General features: G+C 30.2%; 3 protein-coding genes across 10 annotated transcripts in view; 2 read left to right on the top strand and 1 right to left on the bottom strand.

Annotated features, from left to right (window-relative positions):
* Positions 1–95: 95 nt before the first annotated feature.
* LOC130891032 (BLOC-1-related complex subunit 6) lies at positions 96–4,977 on the top strand. Its single transcript, XM_057795519.1, has 2 exons — positions 96–883; positions 938–4,977. The coding sequence occupies exons 1-2, from the start codon at positions 484–486 to the stop codon at positions 1,306–1,308; spliced, it is 771 nt and encodes a 256-aa protein (XP_057651502.1). The 5' UTR covers positions 96–483; the 3' UTR covers positions 1,309–4,977.
* Positions 4,438–4,977, top strand: LOC130891033 (ubiquitin-conjugating enzyme E2 T-like). Its single transcript, XM_057795520.1, has one exon. The coding sequence runs from the start codon at positions 4,438–4,440 to the stop codon at positions 4,891–4,893; it is 456 nt and encodes a 151-aa protein (XP_057651503.1). The 3' UTR covers positions 4,894–4,977.
* A 2,869-nt stretch (positions 4,978–7,846) lies between these two features.
* LOC130891029 (DNA ligase 1) overlaps positions 7,847–25,087 on the bottom strand; it is a 35,878-nt gene continuing 18,637 nt past the window's right edge. For 4 of the 8 annotated variants that reach the window (XM_057795510.1, XM_057795514.1, XM_057795508.1 and 1 more), the window contains 5 exons: positions 24,184–24,263; positions 21,129–21,299; positions 19,834–19,984; positions 10,551–11,785; positions 7,847–8,284 (listed from right to left, as the gene is read on the bottom strand). In XM_057795510.1, coding sequence (XP_057651493.1) covers positions 7,928–8,284; positions 10,551–11,785; positions 19,834–19,984; positions 21,129–21,299; positions 24,184–24,263 — 1,994 coding nt within the window. In that variant the 3' untranslated portion in view covers positions 7,847–7,927. The remainder of the gene's footprint in view (positions 8,285–10,550; positions 11,786–19,833; positions 19,985–21,128; positions 21,300–24,183; positions 24,264–25,087) is intronic. The other 4 variants (XM_057795509.1, XM_057795512.1, XM_057795507.1 and 1 more) reach the window with 1 other exon arrangement.

Genomic DNA, 25,087 nt, shown 5'->3' with positions numbered 1-25,087 from the left:
AAATGCAAGTCAATAGTATGTTATTCAATTAGCGAGGTTATTACTCATGAGGTTGATTTTTGCAACGTCCGTGGTGTAATTCTTCCAAATAATAAGTAGTGACCATTACTCCAAATAGAATACTATTCTGTATCTATAAGTAGTAATTATAATTAATGTTTGAGAGCTAACTATTTTATCGCAATTAACACGATTTGGACACGTGAAAAATCTTTAAATATTTATGCTTATCAAAAATTATCAGAAATCTTTCAGAATCTATAAATTGCAAGGAATACTAAAGTTTTTTATTTCAATATGAATATAAGGAATCCAAATATTTGTGAATTCGTTTGAATTTGTACAAAACAACCATAAAAATGGACCGAATAGCTCTGGCAGCCGAGACCTTTCTAATTTAAAGTTGAAGAAGAACCGTACTGTTGATGTATATCGAGTTAGATAAACTATAAAAAACAAATAGAAATTACTAAGTGGTATCTAATGGAATTTACGGATCAAACTTTCGTATCCAATAATTCATTACCAGTTTTACCAGATAGACCTACATCTAATATTCAAAGAACATTGGCTGATGTGAAATCTCAATCAGAAGCTGATCTTGATGAAGATGAAGTATCTCAACAAATGACTCAATCTTATAGTGAAATATCATTCAAATCCGATGTTAGCCCAGACAATGAAATACCGTTATCTTCAACTGTGGAGTCCTTACAAATAGCTGATGAAATTAGAAGACCAATATCTTTATCCTACAACAATCTGATGCCCTTAACATTGGAAGGATCCGTGCATATTGAAGGAAATATGACTCATTTTGTAGCTGAAGAGATTGAACAGAAGATTCGCTTGTGCAGCCCAGTGTCAAAAAAGGATACTCCAGGTAAACACAAATGCAAATAATGTCAACATTACCATCTTGGTGACACCGTTTTAGGTTCCTCAAGAATGTGTACACCAAGTTCCCTATATCGACAATTACTAGTTCCCCAAGTAGGTCATCTTGATTCTGCTCTTATTAATGATTTAGAAATTGAGGCCCAGAAAATGGCAACATCTGTTGATAGTCTTATTGAAAATTTGTGTGGCATTTTACATTCTATATCTTCTATAACTGCTGATAATGTTGATGTTTACAAAAATGCTGTTTCTAAGATGTCTGACGCTATGGATGGCAATATTAAAAGTATGTACACAATGATGGCAAAAGCTGAAGAGGTAACACACTCCATGAAAATAGTTGAAAAGCTTTCTGTTAGAATCAAAGAAATTAAAAGGCTTGTAGATTTATTTGAAAGTTTTGTGTAATTTGTTTTTTGTCCACTGGTTATTATATATTATCCCTTAAGTATGCAGTATAAGAAAAACTTCCCTATTTAATTTTCAATAAAAAGCACATTACTCATTTCAAGAAGAGAAAATCTACAAATTAAATTAATTACTCATTTCATAAATGCCGTATATTAGGATCAAATCATGAGCAATCATTGATGTGGAATAGCTATTCATGTTCAATTTGAAATTAGCAGTTATATAACTGTTCATTTTTACTGACAGAATTCACTGTAATTAGAATAATAGTTAATTCAGGATATTACAGATTTTTGTGTTTTAATCAAACTCTATTTATCAAATATTGTTGAAAAAATCATAGAAAAATTAAAAATTTACTGTTCAGCCATAGTATTTCAATCTAATCTAAATTAAACTCTTGCCTAAATGAATTATAAGAAAAGTTTTTAGTTTGGAGTTTTCATTTAAGACGAAAAAAATTGATATTCAATAAAAATGTGACATGCTTGTGGAACTAAATTACACGGAGACAGGAAAATATCAATTTTAAAAAGGTTTTTAAACACAGATTTCTACAATTTAACTAATTTTATAATAATTCAAGTATAGGAAAGAACTGAGCTACATAAATATGAAGGTACAATTTATGCAAATTTCCAAGAAAGTAGATGCTCAAAATTGTGCACATTGAAGGATTCATGGAAAACTGAGATGCTGCTCTAACCCTCAAAAGTTCAACTTTGAGGGCTAGCATGGGAGTTGCAAATATTCCAGATTGACTGTTTAATCTTTTTTGGATTTGATCAGTGATGAATCCAAAATTCAAGTTATGGGAACGCTTGTAATAACATGACATAGCTAAATTGCTGAAGTACAATCCCTCGGATTCCTTTCCAAGGAAGTTGTAGAGTGTCATTTTTAGTTGTAAAAATAAAAAGTCTTTTTAAGTTTCAAAGAACAACAAATTTAATTTTTATATTGGGAGTACACAAAATACCAAAACAGTGTAACCTTATACATTATATGAACATAATATACTAATATTTGCAAATTCTATGGGATAATGTAGGTATATTCTTGTTTATGTTTATGGTGTCCCAAATAATTTGTAAATGACTTTACCTTTTTGTATTATATCAAATAATTTATGGGAGAATAAAAAAACACACTTCCACTTGTGGAAGCTTCCATTCAAACCAATGTATTCAATAATATATACAGAAACAACAGAACTATCAATATATAACATTCCTTATCAGGTTATATTTAAAGTCCACAAAGTCATAATCCCTAATTACATGGAATCTAGTAGTAATACAATCTTGTTTTACTTATTCTCCCACTTTGCTGACACCACAACAATAATATATACTGATTGATCTACGAGGGATGGAGTTGTATGTGATTATTTTTCTATGCCTTTAGCTGACATTTGAGCATTTTTCTTTACGACAAATATATCAATATTTTTCTCCATCAAACTGTCAAAAATTTTTCTATCATTAGTCATGTGTGAAGTGCATCCTGAATACATTATGAAAAAATTTCCCCAAAACTGTCAAAACCTCTGTATTCTATTAAAAATGAGACTTTTCTCTCTGTAGATTTTCCAACTTTTGGTGAATTATTTCGATTATTTCTGAAAAAAGAATAAACTTTACTGTAATTCGTGTTTTTAAAAACTTTGCATGTTTTTTGTTCCTTTCTGATTTAACTTCATTTTCAGTTTTATTTTTATCATAACTTATATAGGTTTCACAGAAGCAAGCATTGTTTTTGAGCATTGGAACCCCACTGCTTTTTCTTTGTTTATATTTTTAGCACTGTTTTCTTCTGTTAAGTCTCAATATCAGATTTGCTGTTTTTTTAATTTTTGAAGTAAATTCCCATGCTGCTTCGAATAAATGGAGTCTTTCAGGCAATGTATTTAGGATTTTGACATAAGAAAGGTGTCATCTACATCTTACTTCAATGATTTCAGTATATAAGCTAAATTTTGCAATTTACTTATATGCGAGGATTTGCTACCACTATTGCCTTAATGAAAACCAAAATATTGTCGTAAATAAAACTTGTGTTCTTCAATGTCTTATTCGAATATATTGTCCAACTTCTGATACATACCTACATTCTATAGATGTTCTGCATAATGTGCACTGATACTTTTTTATCAATTGTTGAAATCAAAATTTTCAGTGCTTTTGCAACCTTCTGCATCAAAGTTTTCGTGTATTTACCTAGAATCATGTTTTGTGATGTGATTTCACCACATACTATTTCTATAAAGTCCATTTGCTTCAAAAACCACAGTTATATGAAAAATCCACAAATCAAAACTTTCTGAATCACAGAATTTATTGCTATAGTGTGAGTTTTCGACAGTTTTTTTCTCGATTTTTGGTTCCATTCTTTGGAATTTTCCAGCTTTTTCCTTCACTGTATATATCATCTTACAATGTTTTCTGGCTTAACTAAGCACATAACCTTTTCCGGCTTTTAATTTTATTTTCTAAATCTTGTCTAAGAGATGTCTTGTCAAAAATTCTTCTTCTTTATTCTTACAACTGAACTAGTTACTAAACTAAGACTAATATTAAAAAAATTTTCTTAACAAGTAGAAACAAGAGGTATTGTGTTGGGAGCATTATTTTATGAATTTTAGAAGAAATTTTTAGAAACATCATGTTATAACATTTAATATATTGAAGCACTACAATACAAAATTTAGCAATTTGTTGAAGTTGTATGAAATAATGCAGAATGCAGTTTGCTTGTGGTCTTGAGTAAGAAACGTGGATTCCTGCATTGTGTATCAACTACAGATTGAAGATCAGTGGATTTTATTTATTCGTACCAATGAAAATGACAAATATTGTGTCGAGATATAAGTATAAGTGAAAATAAAATTACCTGTTAATATTGATTGTATAAATCATTTTTTCTTATTAAAATTGAATACAAATTTTTAAAAATTACGTAATTTTAGAATAAGTTTTAGTCAGCTGTCAACTTTTTAATACGTCATTAGATATTTTATTCTAAATGCAAGAAAAGTGGGATAAAAAAGAAGAAAATTTCTACTGTGAAATATAAAAACTGTTGAAATGTAAACAAAGTTGTCTGCAAATTTTATATCGATTTACAATGCAAAGACAAAGATTATCTCGGGAATTAACAAAAATAACAACCTATCCCCCTCCAGGAATTTGTCTTTTTGCAAAAGATGATACAATGAATAATTTAGAAGCTAAAATAACTGGTCCTCAAGACAGTCCCTACAAAAATGGTGTCTTCACTCTAGATATTATGATACCCGATAAATATCCATTTACACCTCCCTCCATGAAATTTATTACAAAAATATATCACCCCAACATAGATGAAAATGGAAGAATTTGTTTGGATTTGATTAAAATGCCACCAGTGGGAAGTTGGAAACCAACAATAGGGCTAGAAGGACTACTAACTGCTGTTAGAATGTTACTTGAATTCCCCAATCCAGATGATCCACTAGTGGCTGAGATTGCAGAGGAATTTAAAAGTCAATATCAACAATTTGTTAACAAAGCAAAAATGTATACTGAAAAATATGCTCACTAGATTTAATTAATTATTACAAGATATTGTATGGTTGTTCTTGAAAAAAACATTAATTGTTAATATATTCATTTTTTGTATCTGAAATTATTATCATTTAATATAGTTTTTCCTATTCAATCAAGCAAACTATTCAACAATTATTATAGTAGGATAAATTAAAACTATCTTTTTGGGCATCAATGTTACTTCTAACTTACTTACATCAAACAAAAAAAAGTAAGGACAATTAAAGTTATCCTTTTTCCTTCTTAGAACACTTTATACATTTTTCTTAATAAATCCTTTTGATTTTAGATTTCTTGTGACAGAAAATTGATTCCAAAGAACAGTTTGTTTTTACTTAAATTGTTTAGTGTTTTCTTGTTCCTATGGATGTGAACCAGTTTTATTTTTCAAATGTATTGATGACCCTTAATTTAATACTTTAATGCAGTTTTTTTTCATCATATTGATGACCTTTTAGTTTATTTTCTAAATAATGAAATGTCTGCACTATGTAAACAGCTTTACAATTAGTACAAGGTACTTTATATATAATATTACATCTTATGTTTTTAGGTTTTTAGATTTTAGTTTAGTGAAATATTTATATCGTCTATGACTGGTTCTAATATTATATTTTTTAAGTTCTGTTTTTGTCCTTAATTGATTATTATATAGTATTTGTTTATCCTTGTCTTGAATATGTACTATTTTTTCAGGATAATTATTTTCTTGCAATGCAGATTTTGCTTTTTGAAAAGCCAATAATCTAATTACAGGATCTGATAGATCAAACAAACTTATGATCATTGATCTTTTTTGTGGCATGAATTCAAGTTTGAATATCTTGAGGACCAAATTGGTTTTTATATTCTGTGAGATCAATATAATTAATTTTAATTATAGCTCCAAAAGCAAAAACTACATTAAAAAAATAATTATCATGAAAAAATGATAAATAACATATTCAATAAGAGGATAAACAGATACTATAATCAATTAAGGAACAAGACAGAAACTAAACATTAATATGTAAAACATTTTTCTTTACCATATGTACAAGGATTTTACCAAAAGCTATTCAATTATTTCAATAAATGTGATTTGGTAGTACCTTGTAGTGTTAGTGATGCTGTTCATCTCATCATTTGGAAAATAGATTAAAAAGTCATCATTACCATAAAAAAAAAATAAAACTGCATTAAGAAACCATGAAATATAGACCTAAATAGTTTCTGTAAAATTTTTATTCCTGTTTTTGAATTTTCCTGAAATTTTTAATAATTCAATTGATTGTTGCTACATATGATGTAGCAATGAAGGAAAAATAATTTTTGTGGTTGAAAGAGATTTTTATTTAGGTATTCATGTTGTAGGTGATCTATTGATTAATATGATTATGCAAATTGTCAATATCAAATCATATTTTGATAAAGATTGAAATGGGTCAAAACGTCATTGTTTTTTTAAACCAATTTTCTAACAAAATGTCCTAAAATCAAAGAATATATGTATTGATATGTGGAAGATAAGTAGACTTGAACCTGAGATTTGTAACAGAAACTACAATGAACGATCATATTATCATATTATAGAGAATTCAACATTGTAGTAAACTTTCACTGAATTTATACACTTCTACGAGTACCTGATTATAAAATTTGGTTATCCCAACATTTTGCGTAGAGCCAGACAGTTGAATTTTTAACTTGAACATGCTAGTAGAAAATATAAACCAAAAGGCAGACAGTACTGAAGTATTGTAAAGCACTTATTCATTTTAATCAGAGATATAATGTCAACAAATTAGAGTCACCAATTATGAACCCTACCAAATAATTCCTTTGACCTTAAAAAATAGAAGAGTAAAAATCAGTGTACTTTCTATAAAATATAAGGGTTTCCTTCTTACAATGCAATACAATATATTGCTGAACTCATTCCCCAACAAAACTTGTAATTCTTTTTTTGTTTCTATTGAAGTACATGTTCTCAAATGATCAGATCATTGTTATTCAGTAATGATTTTTAGCACTGTTTTGAAACCTACAACATCTGGTACAATCAACAAGTACAAAATTCAAGACGAAGTGGATCCCCAAATGTTTGAATGTTGACGAAAAACATGCAAGGGTTGAAGCATCGCGTTCGATCTGAGCTCGATTTGACAACGATGCAGACTTCTTAAGCCGAATTGTTACTATGGATGAGACTTGGATACATTTCTACTATCCAGAAACAAGGCAACAATCGATGGAATGGCGACACTCTGGTTCTCCAAGACTTCGTGTCCAAAAATTTGCTGGAAATGTTCCTTGTTGTGCTTCATGCTTTTTTTTTGGGATTGCCATGGAGTAATCATGATTGATTTTTTAGATAGGGGTAGATCAATATCTGGAGATCACTATTCGACATTACTCACTACTCTACAGGAAAAAATTAAAGTGAAAAGACACGGAAAGCTATCCGTTTAGCGGAAAGCTATGGTTTATTTTTAATTTTTGTAATTCTTAAAATGATATATGTAATAGTAAAAATTTTAAAAGTTTGACATTTATTTTTTTAGAAGTTTACATACTATTTACTATCTTTCCAAATGATTCTTATTTTATGGAATAAACAACGAAGTCAAACACGATAGGTTTAGTTTAGAAACTCAAAGTAGAGAAATTTTTTAGTTGTTATGAAAACGGATTTGTCAGGATGCTTTTTTGAATTAGACTATTTCAAATTATAATTTATTCAGAGAAAAATTTTATGTTGATATAACTCATGCTACGTATTACATGTTTTTTATGCCGTTTTTATATATTGCTGAATTAAGAATGTATGAATTTTAACATTAGTTTTTGTAACTACTTGTCTAGTTTATTTTCATATGTAAGGAGTATAAATGTATATGAGAGGAAAAAATTGGTTTTTTATCTTACAATTTAATTACTTTCGGGAAAAAAAGGGAATGAATATAAGGTTTATTTTTGCGATTCAATTTTATTAAGTACTGAAACACATTTAAATTTTGGCACTAACATCACATCTAATCCTATAAAGTTCATACATGAGGCTTGAACTTTGACTGCTCAATTCTATCCAGACCCTCTTCTTCTTCGACATCCACTTCTTCATCACTTATATATTCTATAATCTCCTCTTCGATTTCTTCCCCATTTTGATCGTCGATATCGACTTCTTCTTCAAATTCTTTTTCGTTATTTTCTTCATATTCTCCTTTTTTATCTCCTTCATATTCTTCTTCGTTATCTTCTTCATATTCTTCTTCGTTATCTTCTTCATATTCTTCTTCGTTATCTTCTTCATATTCTCCTTCGTTATCTTCTTTATATTCTCCTTCGTTATCTTCATATTCTTCTTCAACAATATTTTCATAATTATTTGAGGAATTTATATCCTAAAAAAATCATATCATTATAAAATTTGGCAAAAATTGATGAAAAAAGTATCAACTCATCAAATTAGAGCAAGAGTTAATGTTAATATCAACAAAAGGGTCGATTGACATCACGCTCTTCAGAGGATTTGTGATTCAATATTTGTCGAGGCATTAGCCAGGAAAGTAGTTGTTTTCTCCTTTGATGAACGGCATTTTCGAAATATTGAATTTCGAAATGATTTCAGAAGTGATTAGTAGAAATCCTGTAATTTGATACATTTTACACCCATCATTTACCATCGGAATTATAAATTATTATAAATGGAAACTTTGCGCTGACTGCTAAGTTGTTGCACTAGTCATGGGCCTGAAATCAGGATTGTGAAATATTATTACTTCCTCTGTGAATCAGACAGCCTAGCCCGAGATAAACACCACACCGTACGGAACTAGCTTCTGCGAGAAAAGTTTACCTCTGGTAAAATGTCGCCCACGATCCTTTGGTCCCGAAGGAAAATATTTACTCGCCACCTTTGCACATCAAACTTGGATTGATCAAGCAGATTGTTAAAGTAATGGACAGATTATACAACTTTTCCAAAAATCGACGTTTATTGAACACCTAAATAAAAAATAAAAACCTAATTGGCTTGCATTCCAAAACGTGCGTCAGAACTTTTTGGGTAACCACAAAAATGATGATTATGTCGCTCATGACGAGGAATTGTACATGGCGTACAAGGCCATGTGTTATATGTCTCTTCTTTGTAAATTCTTTTACACGCACCTAGGCTTCTTCCCTGAAAATTTAGGAGCGGTCTCCGATGAACATGTAAATAGATTCCATCAAGACATCGCTAAGATGGAGAAGATATTTTTAAGGGAAGTGAAATTCAAGTAAGTTGGTGGAGCACTGCTGTTTTTTTGGACGATACAGCTGTACTTCAGAGTATAAAAGAATAATGATGGATATCTTTATTATTTATAATCGTCCATAACTTTAATACTGTTATCGAAAAATGGTTAAAATAGAAATGCAAGGCTCCCCCAAAAATGGTGTATGATGGAAGAAAACAAACATCGAAAAGAAACATTCAACTTTGTAACGGTGAAAATTACAGCAGATGAAAATTTAGAATCTGTAGTCTTTTAAGCGAACTCGAAGTGATTGAAGTGATCTATAAACGAATCCAGACAGCAACTGGAAAAAATCGGAAACAACCGTTAAAAATATGTTAATTGAATGATTCTTATCTAATTTTTTGAAACCGCAATCGTCGACAAAATAAATTTTAGCCACGTTAGATAATATAATTGAAAGAAAAAGTGTAGCGAGACAACTCGGAGCTCGAAAAAAATTGTTCTGTTCAAAATTCTGCTTTGTTTATGCAATTTGATTCTTTGATATCACATTTAGCATCAGCCGGAGGAGCTATCTCGGAGCTTCATATGGTGGTTCAACTATTACATTGATAACCTCTTACAATTACGTTACAAAGGCAATAGAAACTCTATCGGATGACAATATCACGTTAAGTTTTGTAAAAACACAGTTTTTGGGTCATTAAGTTAAACTCCTACTAGTAGATAATCATTAACACGACATAATTTATTTTCAACTTATAATCTCCTAGCATTACAATTTCGACAGTTTTCATTAAGCCGAAAAACAAGCACAATTTAATCAATTATTTGTGTTTTTTCAATTAAGTGAAAAACAGAAACTTGAAGTTTAATTAACTACTTATCGTTAAAATAACTAGGTGTTTGTTTATTTGACACTTTAATGACCTCCTTTCTAAAATTATGAGCAATCGTGATACATAATTTATGTGTTTAAAATTTATCGACGTATTTGAATTTGCAATAAAAAATAAGACTTTCAATTTTTAAAAATTGAATGACGTCAACAAAGCGTACTCATAACGTCATTAAAGCTATGGTGTTGTTCGCAATAATAGCAAAACTGAATTCACATTTTTAAGTGTCTTGGCTTTTTGCCTAAACGTTCCCTAATGAAGAAAATATAAAAATTCTAAGCCAACTAGCCGAACAATAGGTCGAAACATCAATATGTTTATCTGTCTTAAACAAAGTTTCAAAGACCTAAAACCAAAACAATTTATCAACAAAACCATATAAAAAAGAACTATGAAGTGGGAAAGGGAAAAAATATTTACATTTAAGATTAATTAGTAGGTGTTTTCTGACAAAGAATCATCAGAAATTCAATATTTGTCAATACTAAATTATTACATACAAAGTTTAGTGGTGCAGTACTTACATCTGATAACATTGTTTCAGCAAGATGAGAAATATTAATATCTTGTGAACTTAATTCATCGTCTTCTTGTTCGTTTTTGTCATCGGTTTCTAGTAAGCACTGTCCAAATTTTGTAGGTCCTCCACTTATTTCAGAAACTACGTTTGTTCCTACAATATGTTCAGATGTATCATGTTCTTCAACTTTTTCAATAGAACTGTGATTTGCTTGAAGCAGATCTTCACTAGCCTTTGCTGATACTGATTCTACAGCTTTGTTATTGGTAGCATGATAGTTTGTTATTATATTTGCCTTTGATACGTTTTTATCCTCCATTTCATTATTTTCTTGAATATTCGATTGCTCTGATATTTCATCAGTAATTGTTGTTACCTCGGTTGTGGAAAATTTTTCACTTTGTTTTTTCTCATCATCAAGAATTAATTCTCTTTCAACGATTGTTTCTTTTATAGTTTCATTTTGCTTTGAAATTAATTCCCTTGTGGCTTCTTCTATTTTCTCATTTTGATTCAATTGACCTGTTGGGTTTATGTTTAGATTTTGTCCTTTAATTTCAGTTGCGATTTGTTTCAGTCGCAAGCTTTCTACCTCTTTTATTTCAGGGGAAAGTTCAATTTTATTTGATATCTTTTTTTCCAAAACAAGCTCCTTTGCAACAGGTTGTATTTCTGCTTCAATATCATTTACTAATTTCTTAACCTCATCAGTTACCTCATTTCTGGCACTGTCTTGTATATTTTGAATATCGTAAAAAAGACCTTTTTGAAATTCATCAATTTTATAATCAATAATTTCTGTGGTTTTTGCTACATCTTTTTCAGTTTTAGGCAATAGATCATCCAAATCTTGTTGATTATCTGGAGTTCTTTCTACTACAGTTCCAACGCTTTCTTCAATTACATGTTCTATTGAAGTCGTAGTATCTGTATGAGTGGGATTCGATTCAAGAATATCATTAATTTCATTTTTAATTAGAATACTTTTTTCCACTCCATTAAGGTTTTTAGGAGTTTGTATTATACAAGCTTCTGATTCGTTTACGACCGATTCTCTAATATTATCAATTTCTTTTATTGGTGAGCCCGTTGCATTCACATGCTCAGCTTCTGTAATGATATCGTTAATTTCTTCCTCTAGTTGTGCAGCATCAATTTTTTCAAATTCTTCAGAGACATTACTGCTAATTCGTTTTTCTGGCTTCTTGTCTGGAATGGATGACTCTTCTGTAGCACTTTCTGCAAAAGCAAATTTTATTTTGAATGGATGTTCGAAATATAATAAATAATAATGTATAAATCTTGATGAACTATAATGCCTCTAAGAATATCTGAGGTTTTATCAAGGTACCTATTCTAAGAGGTATTAAGAATGTCTGCAGTTTGATAGTCGCACACCATCTAACTATGCCGATCAAGGTTCAAATCAAAAAATTGTGAGTGGTTGTATCTATTGGACTATGTTCAAATGTTTCTAGAAGAAGTTGGCTACTAATAGACACTTATGCTAATATGTTTTGAACATCGTAAAAGTAAATATACGGTAGTAGATCACAGAATTGGGATTAAGTTGAATATTGGTGTTCGTAGCGAGCGACAAGAAGAAGACAAGAAATTGTCATTAGTGTGATAATTGTGGTCGATCAAATTTTTGAGTGTTGGATAATTAACTTGTACAATTTTATTGATGAATCTTACCCGCGAGTTAAGTATGAAGAAACAGCTGACGGCTTATAATAAAAATGATGACTCCGTGGAAACAAGATAAAAAAACCTGTAATTGTTTTATATTCATTCTTGTTTAATATTCATTCTTTGTTCTAACGTTGCTTGATAAAACTATATTTGCAATTGTTATTTTGTTTGGCCTACAACAAGGAAAACCTTAGTAAAAATTTATATATCATCAGACAACGTATTACCGTATACCATTTCCAGAATTTCAAAATCCATATTATTTCATACATTGTTAATGATGTGGACTTTAATATTGATCTAATTAATAACGAATTAATAGAATCGAATACTGAGATACCTCTCAGATATAGACAGAAAGATTACCTAAATATATTATTTTCAGTAGGACCATTGTATAAACCTGAAATTTTGACTAATGCCGAAGACAGATTGCTTTTATAAAAATCCAGAGCAAAATATATCGAACAATTTTAGTTGATCCCAAAGAACATTTAGAAGTAGAATCATTCGAAGAATCTAGTAATGATATTAATACTTTCCTCCATTTAAATATCAAAGAAAACAAAAAATTAATATATCAATATTAATTAGAACGGAAGGACAAATAGAAATCTCAAGACTTTTTCTAAAAATTCTCTTATATATTTTTAAACCCTATGATAAATTATTGTTCACGTCGCGAACAAAACATGAAATTCCTATACATTGTAAATCGTACAGATATCCCTTTATTAACAAACAAGAAATAGTTAATCAGGTATAGGAAATTATAGAAAAAGGTATCATTGGACCGTAATCTTCACCGTGGTCATCCCCTATTTGAATAGTCAAAAAGAAGGCAAACAAATATATTCTTCAGTTTCTATCATATCGAATGGATAAAAATTCTATATCAACGTCAGTTTCTACTATCGATAACGACTATTATGAGTTTCCGTTTTCTTTCAACGCATTATGGACGTAATTTTGAAAGACCTCCAAAATAAAGTGGTCTATATTAATGATATAATAATATTCAATACGGAAATTCAAGAACAAAATGTTTTTACAAAATTACGCGAGGGGAAACTTAAAATTCTAAGCCATACAGAAACAACAGTCGAAATAAAATCCAATTCAAAAAAGGTCAGCTATTAAAAACTTCCCCTTGCCAAAAACAAAAAAAGATATAGAATAATTTCTAAGATTTCTCCACTATATGGTCTTGACCTAACATACAAACAGAACCAGAAAACCTCAAGATTCAGTCTCGGACTCAACATACATCCGCAAAAAATCTTAGAATAGTAAACATGTACATAAACCAAATATTTATAATAACTGGGAATTTAGAATCGATCATTTCATTGTTAAAATTCTTTTTCTTTTTATCAAGTGCAGGTATCACCCGGGTTGGGGTCAATATATGGGTGTAGCGGTATAGCCTATTGTTATCCATTCACAAACACTGAAAATAGTGTGCCCAAGGCGTGCCGGTAGGATACTCGTAAAAAAGAAAGCGGAATCTGAAATAGGGTTGGAATTAGGCAGAGGCACTAATAGAGGATTAAACGGTACGTGTTAAATGCAAAACGCAACTGTATAATCTACTACATAAGTAATCACTACCCAATATTTCGATATTTACATGCCAGAAAACCTACTTTTCCTAATTCTCTTACGCAATTACTTGAAATTTTAATATTACAAACAATACTATTTCAAGACCTACACCTATGCAGACACCGAAATTGAGCTGAACTGGACGAAATTCCTCATTTTATTACTCTCTACATTTCTGAAATAGATTATAGATTATATGTTACACCGCATTCAAATATTTATTCTCCAAATAACAAATTTCATAAAAGAGTAAATCGCCTTAAACAAAAAGTACTTCAAAAATTTTGTGGTACCGTATACCTTATAGAAGTATACCGTTTTAGAAGATTTAAAAACTAAAGAAGCGAAAGTGCAGAAACGGAATGAAAATAGCACTTACTAAATTATTTTATTGGACAAAAATATCTGAGGACATTTAGAAATACATACATGAATAATTGCGAAATTTGTCAAAAATGCAGATACGATTGAAATTCACATTTAATAAAATTTAATTTTCCGTTCATGTATATTTATTGCTTTTAAATTTCAGGAAACACTTAACTATAAGAGACACATTTTCTCGATACGGCCAAACTTTACCAGCTGTAAACGGATTATCTATAATAGAATGTATATTCAATTTTATTACGCACCATGTATTACCCACAAAAATAACTTCGGTTTCACGTACAGAATTAATGAATAAATATTTTAAAATTTTTTTCGAACTTTATAAGAGTTTACTAAATATACTACACCACTGCTACAAACAATAATTCAAACTGTTCTGTAGAAAGGTTTCACTCTACAATTATTGCACATATGCGTTATACACAATTTGAGGTAATAAGAGGACATGCGTTATACACAATTTGAGGTAATAAGAGGACATAAACGAAATAAACCATTCTGATCTTAATGATCATGTTGTAATTCCAGACTACATATAAGTCCACAAACAAGCAACCAAGAGACCAAAATAACAAACTAATAGAACAACAAAAGAAAAAATTATTAATTGCAGAAGCGAAAAGCGCACAGAGGCCACGGATTATAAAAGCTTATATTCGTATTAAAACAAGAAATAACTTCCAAAATTTGAAAAACTGAAAATACTGTTATTACGAACAAGACATAGTTCGTCTAGCCGGTCTTGTCCAGTTATAATAGAATTCTAAAATTTGGCAAATTCTCAACCCGTTTGATGTTCCTATCATAGTAGGCGATTTGTTTACATTATTACATACTAATGTCTAGTTATTTAGTTGTTTTTGTTTCTTATATATATATATATATATATATATATATAAATGTTCTTGATTTATACATGAAATATATATATATATGTATATATATATATATATATATATATATATATATATAAGCGGTTACTTATTGGGAACGTGGCAAATGAAACACAAAAGTGGACTTCAATATATTTTCCGAGTTTTCGAATACATACAATATAAGAAATATGTATAAATGTATAACAATAAATTATTGTAAGTAAAAATTTCATTATTGTTATAAATTTATACATATTTCTTATATTGAATTTGACCATAATTTCAGTCAAGTATTAGTGTTAAGATAATTATTATACAGGGTGTTTCAGAATAGCACTCCAATTTCTCGGGAAATGATTCTATAGGTAAATATAAGGAAAAAAGTTACTATAACAAAACTTCAAAAACCGCTTCGTAAGCGAGTTATAGTGAGCGATAGATTTTGCCCAGATCCACCAATAATAGTTGTCATGCAAATTTGGTCTATACGTATTTGGACCTGAAAAATTGAATAAAATAGGTCCAAATCTGTATCATAGAAGAACATCGTTAAATGTAAGGTTACTTACACCATTTGTTCATTTTTATTTTTATTTTCATTCTGTAAAAGAAGATATTTTCAACTTGCATTTACTTTTTATTGAAGTTATACACTTTCTCTTCAGAATTAAATTTTCTGTATGTTTTATTTGAAAGTTTAACGGATTTATTAGGGATTTAACAAAGTTATTTTACTTCAAACGTAAAAAAAAGTGTATTTTGGAGTTGGGTTTTTTGTATTTTACGTCAGTTAACGTAAAAACTATTACAGTTACAGATGTGAAACCTATTTTATTCAAATTTCAGGTCAAAATACGTATAGACCAACCAAATTTGCATGACAATTTCAGACCCTAAACATTAAATATGGCTTCCTATTATTGGTGGATAAAAAAATAGTTAGTTAAGTGTAGTGTAAAGTATTTAAATAAATTAAATAAGTAAGTAATATACTGGTGAAACACCTGTCCGAAATTCTGTTTGGACGAGAAATAAATCTTCTTTGTGTTGTCGATCTGAAGTAAATTATGTGATATCAATTGAGAAGAAAAATGGTCGACATACACGAATTGGTTCGCTCAAATCTTCAAACCAAAAATGGCGGTTTTAAAGAGAGGGATAAAGTATGGCTGCACAACCCGACGAGGAGAAAGGAATTTTCTCCAAAATTAGAAAAATCATGGAAAGGTCCATACTTAATCAAGAAAAAGATCAATGATGTGATCTATCGCACAAGCAATATCCCAATGGAAAACCGAAACTAGTCCACCAAATGAATTAGCGCCTTTCGAGGGAGACCATGACCTACAGAAAAAGAGTGAACCATTTGCGAGAAAAGCCTGACCCTGTCTTATAGAATTTATGTATACGTACGAAGGAGTCATTAAAGAACAACAACAAAATTTGTTCACTCTGTCGGAAAATTATTCGCTGGCCTGCAGCATTCCTGCCCGTATCAAGATTACGAGGATTATCAACCGTCTTCCGGAAGAAGTTTGGTCGGCTGAACTGGAAGGGTTAATAATTATGATATAATGAAAATTTTTTTGTAAATACTTACCTGATAACTTAATATTGGTAAACATGGTAACAAATGTCACGTAAATTTACACAGCTAAGAAATTGCAAAAATCTGTCCCAAGACTTGTATACAGTAACCAGAATCAATACGCTTACTATTTCTATCAAACGTTAATTTGAATATTGAATTTTGATGAATTTAATGTTTTTTAAAAGATATTACATAATTAATCACACCGCAATTCTTAAATAATTAATTCCCAGACGATGAATACATTTGCCACAATACCACTAAGATAATAATCTGTTCTCTAAGTCTACCACAATCCTCTTTGATGCTTCGAATTCCATTCCTTTGACGATTTCCGTCCTTGAACTTTCTACACCTTCAAGTTTATAATAAAATTCATTCCAGGGACCCTCAAGACACTGTATCACATGAAGCATTTACATCACATAATATTTAGCGAAAATTTATTCAGTTTCAATAATTTTATAAATATCTTTACGTATTTTGACTAATTAAGTAATTTTTTTTCTTTGCAAATATTGAATTGAATTTGAATTTCACAGGAGGACAACTTTCTGTTCTATTTGTGAAAGTTATATGAACTGATTTAGTTTAATTTGTTCAATTCTCCATATTTTTACCAATATTGTATCCTATATAATATGATGGTATAATCGGCATACACTGCTATGGTCGTTAAGTGTGTAGGTTCTAACCTTTATTTCTCTGGACGCATCTTGGTGCTCAATTAAAAAGTGTCTGTTCTTTAAGTAAGACTTAAGTACTCCAAACAAATCATATGGCAGCTTTTTTTGAATTTAGATATTAGCCCCAAATGTCAGACCTTATCCCTCGAGATTTTATTTAATTCAATTTCAATATTTGAGTCAATACCAATAGTACCTTGTTTGTTTCTGAATCCAAACCGATAATCCGGAATCAGATTATTTAAATGAATAATTTGATGTAGTTTCTTCAAGAAAATTTCTCAAAAACTTTAGAGAGCCCTGGTAGTGAGCTAATAGGACGGTATGACGTAACTTCCTCTGCAGGTTCACCAGGTTTGCCAATCATGATTTTTTTGCCAATTTTCCATTTCTTTTAACTCTATACATGTAGTCCAGTTACTGTTGATGTATATAAAACATTGTTTGTAAAAGCGACAACAGTGCTTTTCTCTCAATCAATTAAAGTGTACCTCTACAGTTATTTTTCCATTTTCTCCATACCTTCCAAGGTCTCTTTCAATTTTCTATTTAAAATCCATATATAATTTAACAAAAATATGATAATAGGTCTGCTAATAAAGAATATAAAGGAAAACTTATGGTTATATACGATATATACAACCTTCTCTAATTTTAGTCATACCATCGGTTTCTCTCCTTTTTTCTTCAATGCGAAGTTCTTTCAGCATCTAATCCGCGAAAGAGCTCACTGTTGAATAAGTCCATCCACCTGCAGATCTAGTCTGTGAATGCTACAAGGCTCGTTTTTTCTAAAAATATCACTCCCAACATAATGTTCCACACAAATACAGACTAAGCCTTGAAATGTCTCTCCAGTGACTTGGTATTCCAAGTATTCCAAGTCATGAGATCGCTCCCTTTGTCATATTTGTGACAAGATCAATGGCATCGAGAGTAGATTGCTTCTACGGAAAACATATTGGTTTTATTTCAGTTGCGGTTTCACGGTTGCTTCTATCCTTTTATATAGTATATGCTCAAGCATAAGTTTTTTTATAGAGGTTTGAGTAAGGAATACCTTCAGCGTTTGGTGTTCTGCCTGGTATGTCGAACTATTTCCCACACTGACTTTCTCTGGTCTGTTCCTCCCGCGGGACCGTCATTAGGCATGACTTTGTGGGGAAATGGCGTATCTATACATCTCATCCGTCGATTGCGTTTTTCTTCTCGATGTTGCTCCTTCCTTCTTTTTTCTCTCAGAGAAAAGTTTTTTCAACACCTCAGCTGTAAACAAGCTCTGTTGATATATCCTACACGATATTTTTAGGCATTACTCCTTCAAGAACTGCTTGCCAGGAGCGACGAAGCCTGCTAAAGCACGAACATTTGAAGAATACGTGTTCCGGACTTTTGTTAATTCCTGTGGAGTGTGGACACTCCAGGAAATGGTTGAACTTGTGAAGGAATTGTCTACAGCATTCGTACGCAGAGTGCATCGAAGTCATATAGTAATTTAAATATAGTTTCAGGTCGACTGCGTCCAGATGTTCTCTGGGACCGTATCTAAAGTGCTTCTAGGCGTTTTGCTACAATTACTTCGACCACTTTATCCGCGATTCTTACAAGGTTCGCCTCCCCCGGTAATATAAGTTTTAGTAGCGTATCATCATCAATATCATCATCATATGATATTCGTCAATAGAGAACCTAGGAATGACTATTACGGTATTTTTCCAGTGTAGCTAGTTACTATATGTTGTGTGTTAAAGGCGTTAAAGATTCCTCCCTTTGCAGTATTGACAACGAAATCAAATGCCTCAAGTGTGAAGCGATCTTTACGAAATCCATATTGTTATTCTTCATATAAAATATCTGGTCATCACTACCACGTGAAGCTGTGTGAGTATCTATGTGATTGCAGCGAATTAACGCGGTGTATGTGACAAACGTATGCTGCACTTTTTAAAATTTGAAATATTCGTAGAAAAATGTAATTATTGCGTTCGGCCGATCAAAGTCAACTTTGAAAAGAAAGAATTCTTAGGTGCTCGACTCAAAAAAAATACCTATCATCTTTTTTATTAATAAAATTGGTGGTGCCCAAGAACTATTACTACATTCCACAATACCGTTGTCCAATATGTTATCCAATTCTTCAACAATCTGCTTATGATCTATGACGTTAGCTTTATAATAAAGCTGGCTAATTAGTGAACGCAAATTGGGACCTAAAGGGTTCTATTACCTTTATAAAATTGGAAAACCCAATTTTTGGATTGCCTTTGATGGATAGTGAAAGAAAAAATAAAGACATTATCTATGTAATCAATAATTACATGTTATTTAGTTAACATCACTTATAGTTAACGAATACGTACAAGAATACATTTTATGGCTAAAAATATTATCAAACATTGTCGGCTTCTTTCAGTTCATAGTTTCTTCATTTTCTATACTTACCAGAAGAATCAAGGCTAATCACTGATAAAGTCATCTTCCCCGCAAGAACTACAGCTGGATCTTCTTCAGCATCCAGTTTCTGAGCTTCTGTCGCTGAATCAGTTACTATAAGATGTGATTGAGGAGGTAGAGACCCCTCTAAAAAGATCTCCTGAAAACAAAAACTAGCATGAGAAAAAGTCTTTAACTGTAAATTATTGAGGTACAAATAACTTCCAAATTACAGGTATATTTTTATTAGTACAGCAATATGAAATGAGGCATGTAGAAAAAGTTAGTATCATGAAGGCAAATTTTACTGCTGAATTCCTAAATATCCACAACAAGATAATTAGATTTATAAAATAGTTATTGGTAGAGTTTTATTTTATGATACTAATAGCATTAACTACATCAGCTTTAATATTATCTTTTAGTTCATCTGTTAATGTTTAATAGCAGATTCGTTACTACCTATATATTCAGTACAAGGTAATTCATTGTTATTCCTATATGAAAGTGCGAAATTTTTACCTAATGCTAATATTTCTTCTTTCATGTCATTTGGTATATACGTTCATATATCGTATTGATTTTAGGTCTCTTCTGTTTTAAGGGTCTTAGGCACGATGCCGGCTGCGGGGACGATTCCCACATTTTCGCTGTGTCATATCTATTTAATCTGTCCAGTATGGCGACGTCGACTAGAAGGACTAAACTGACTCTTTTATCAACTACCACAATGTCAGGTCTGTTATTTGTAACCTGTCATTTTCAAGCACTCTCTGCGGCTGCAGATAGTCAGTATTAGTTAACACACTACAAGCCGATGTTATATGTTAAATGGTCTCTGATATTTGCTGACGCGTTCTGCATTTTTCGGGTTGAATTTTCGGATCTTCAAGCATATTCTTCTCGTAGTCGTAGGAAGCCATCTGTTTGAAGCATGAGATATCAGATAAACATCACTTATGCTTCAAACAAAACATTAACTACAAAAATTTAATTTGCCGAGACATCCGTACTCAAATAAGTGAACATCAGCAGAAATGCGTGATTTTATGTAAAGAATAACATGCAATTTCCAAAAATTGAATTCCGTATATTCTTTAGTGCCATGTCCTTTGATAATAAGATTGGTGTCAAAGCTTTGCGCCTATCACATATCTGTTTGATTTGCTTCTCACTGTCTAAATTCTTCATAGTAATTTTTTACTGACATTTTAATTTTCTATCTATTAAACAGTGATTTGAAAATATTAATAAATAAAAGCCTAAAAATTATATGTAATAATTGCAGCAAAAGGGTACTGTACTTGTGAAGTTGTGTCCTTTGTATGCGAAGGTATCCCTGGGAATATTGGAGAATTGGAGCTTGTCCATTTGTGACCATTTTCCCGACTGGCTGAAGTTTCCAGACCGAGAACTTGAACTGATGACTGATCATCTTCTTTATTTCCGAGAGAACCATTAGCTATGACTTCGTCCTAATAGAAAAAAAAAACAAATTCATTGCAAAATTTCAAAAATGTCTTATTGATATTGTAGCAAATAACTGTTTTCTTTTATTTAATAATTATTAGATATTTCGATGGCAAAAATCAAACCATTAATATTAGCCAACTTGTGTAGGAATATTTCCAATTTCTAACATGCAAAGCTGGTTCTTTATTTAAGAATAATGTAAATCAAAGATATGTTAGCTTCATATCATTATAGCCCATTTCTTTTCATAGCTCAATGAAATATATTTTTAAGCGAGGGGCGTATAAACAAGCAAAACACTAATAATTTCTTTAGATGTTTCTACTCCAAAGAACGAGAGGCGTGGAGAAATTATATATTTGTCTGAAAAAAAATGAAAAAAAGCAATTTGAAAATGATAACATCCAAAAAGGTGGTTTTACAATGTACAAGTGTGTCGGCAAATATTAATCTCAAATTATATATTTTTATAAAATACAATAATACAACAATTTAGAATAATTTTTATAATTACCAAAAAAATTGAAAAGTGATAATTGTGTGAAACGATGAATATATTCTGCAGTTTTTTCAATTAATTTGTATGTGTACTACAAACTTCCCAGAATCAGTAGACTCCATATTTATGTCACGAGTCAATTTGAATATTGATTTTTGAAGCTTACGAATTTGATAATTTTGTTAAAATAAGATAAATTTCAACACGTCACAATCCTCAATCAATCGTCGTGATTTAGATGTTAATATAGAGCAATTTACTCATTTTTAAATGTAATTGAAGAAAAAGTAAAGTATATGTACATTTCATTCTATAAATAATATGAAATATACCTTTTAAGTTTGTCTGGAGTGCAATTATTTCTAGCATATTGACGAGTATATCAGTTTTATAAACTTAAGGCTATTCTTATGATGATCCAAGGTCATATTCCGAAAAATTCCGTAAGATCATCAAAATTTAAAAAATATTAACGCCAGTCATTGCAACAAGCACTTCACATGAAGTTCCTGCACTGTAGCTAATTTGTAGGAATCAATTTTCCATGAAATTTCCAACAGGCAACATTATTAAGTCGATCTTTTACAATGTCCTTACTTCTTGGAAGTCAGTTTAGATGTATTTGTCTCTTTCATCATAGCTCCAAATTCAAAAGCAAGTTAATCTCTTCCATCTCATAATTAACATCCTTCTAAAAGTACCCAAAGAAATATACGTCATAACAAAAACAAGCGCAATAGTAGAATAATATTATGGAAAAGAAGCAAAAACTATACGTAACTTGCTAATTTGGTGCTGAACGGGAAAGTAGATAGAAAAACAATTAGAAATATAATCAAATACATCAATTTGAAACAATACAAAATTAATACTCAAAAATCGGTACAAAAATGTAAAAAAATGGAGATGGAGCAGAATTGAACAATTCAGACAAAAACCACGAGCATCATACAACATATGCAGCGACATATTTTAAATCATATTAACATCTCAAATGATAAAATAGCAAATGTCAAATATGGAATCTATGTATCTAAAAATAGTTTGTTTCAATTTTTTTGCGATCCACACAATCCTCCTGTGTAACAGTTGGAATCGAATAAATAGATAATTAGTGCAGTAAAATACGTTTTGGAAGAAATATAACTTCTATTTTAAAACATGAGCTGAAAAGAAAAAGCTTCAACAAATGTACATTGTAGATACCAAACATAAAGTTTCTACAATCAAATAAAATTCCAAAATTTATTTATAATGACATCAAAACTGGAGTACTGCCAAAATAAACGAAATATCTGAAGCATCATATTTAATTTTTAACTAACTCCGACGTAGTTTAGAGCAATAACAGGAATTTAAGAATGCCACTAAGCCAAGTTTTACCTCTTCTGCTATATTATATATATATATATATATATATATATATATATATATATATATATATATATATATATATATATATATATATATATAATTTTAAAAATTAAAAAAACTAATTTTGAAACAAAAGAGACCTAAAATCAAAACATTTAGAAGCATTAATATATCAAAAGGTCTAAGAAATTAAAGAAATTTTTATATATTTATATATAAGCGGTTTCTTATTGGGAACGTGACAATAAAACACCAAAATGGACTAATATATTTTCCGAGCTTTCGAATACTTATGTATTCATCATCCGAAACTGAAATTACAGTTAAATACAATATAAGAAATATGTATAAATGTATAACAATAATAGAATTTTACTTACAATAATTAATTATTGTTATACATTTATACATATTTCTTATATTGTATTTAACTATAATTTCAGTTTCGGATGATGAATACATAAGTATTCGAAAGCTCGGAAAATATATTAAAGTTAGTCCACTTTGGTGTTTTATTGCCACGTTCCCAATATATATATATATATATATATATATATATATATATATATATATATATATATATATATATTATATATTATATATATTGTATATAATATATATACATAAATTAGTTTTTTTAATAATTTTTGAAAGATTGATGAAAAATTGACGTTTCAACTTTTCTTTAAGACCTTATCAAAATATAAAATAGTCCAATCGTCAATTTTGCATCAATCTTTCAAAAATTATTAAAAAAAATTTTAAAACAGAAGAGACCTAAAATCAAGAACATTTAGAATATATATAATCATACATCTATTCTGTTATTAAATTTTGGAATTCTCGAAAAATCAATCTATAAGAGCAAAGCAAATAATCAAAAACTGAAGGGGTGAATTGATATGTTTGAGAGCATTGCAATGCAGCATTATTCTTCAAAACGAAAAATTTATTTCGGGCGAGGCGTATTCCAATAGGGAGTTCTCTCTGAAATATGGTGACATCTAAATTACCTGTTCAACTTCACTAGTCGGACGCCGAGATGATAGCTCCAAATCTACCTCGTCCAGTAGCGCTGACATCGCGTTTACAACTAGGAATAGAGAATCGATATACTCTTTTTCCATTTGAACACCGTTATTGTAAGCAACTGCCCGGTTAATAGTTTATTTATAGGATAAAAATTGTTTTTTCAATGAAAACATCGTTTTTATTTAAGATATTTCAAACCAAAAGAAGTTTAACTCAACTTAATGTTATGATATCATTTATAAAATTCACGTTCTGGCAGCGATATCATTATAATTTTGTATTCGGAACAAGAATTCGTAAACATTTTTTGTCATGACTTCAAGTTCCGTTTATAGTAAATTCTTACATTTGCATTTTTAGATTCACGATCAACATCAGACGAATTTATTTGTTAGTTCCTACATCATTACTTTATCATTTTCCTTGTATGTTGCTCGTTTTTTTTTAAATTTAACGATGGTGAAATACACGCACAGTTGAATTCATGATCACAATAATAATCATTGTTTTGTTGAAATAATGTCATCAACCGCATTTACCTAAATGTCAGAGCATGTATATTTAATATTTTCGATTTTGTAAAGAATTGTAAGCGCCGTAATAAGTCGAAACGTCAAAATTCAACTTTCCTTTAAAAATTATCAAAAAAAAAACTAATTTTAAAACAAAAGAGACCTAAAATCAAGAACATTTAGAACCTATATTGACCCCAACCCGGGTGGTACTACCTGCACTTGATAAAAAAATTTTACAATGAAATCTATGCCAAACTATGAAAGTGGCTTGAATATTCGTTGGGTCACTCTGTGGTCCCTTTACATACTTAATGAGATTTTATTACTCTATACCTTTCTGAAAGAAACTATAAACTCTTCATATATTTTC

The sequence above is a fragment of the Diorhabda carinulata genome, chromosome 3, assembly GCF_026250575.1.
Source record: "Diorhabda carinulata isolate Delta chromosome 3, icDioCari1.1, whole genome shotgun sequence".
NCBI lineage: Eukaryota > Metazoa > Arthropoda > Insecta > Coleoptera > Chrysomelidae > Diorhabda > Diorhabda carinulata.
The sequence above is the reverse complement of the archived record's forward strand: the minus strand, read 5'-3'. Positions and strand labels throughout refer to the sequence as shown.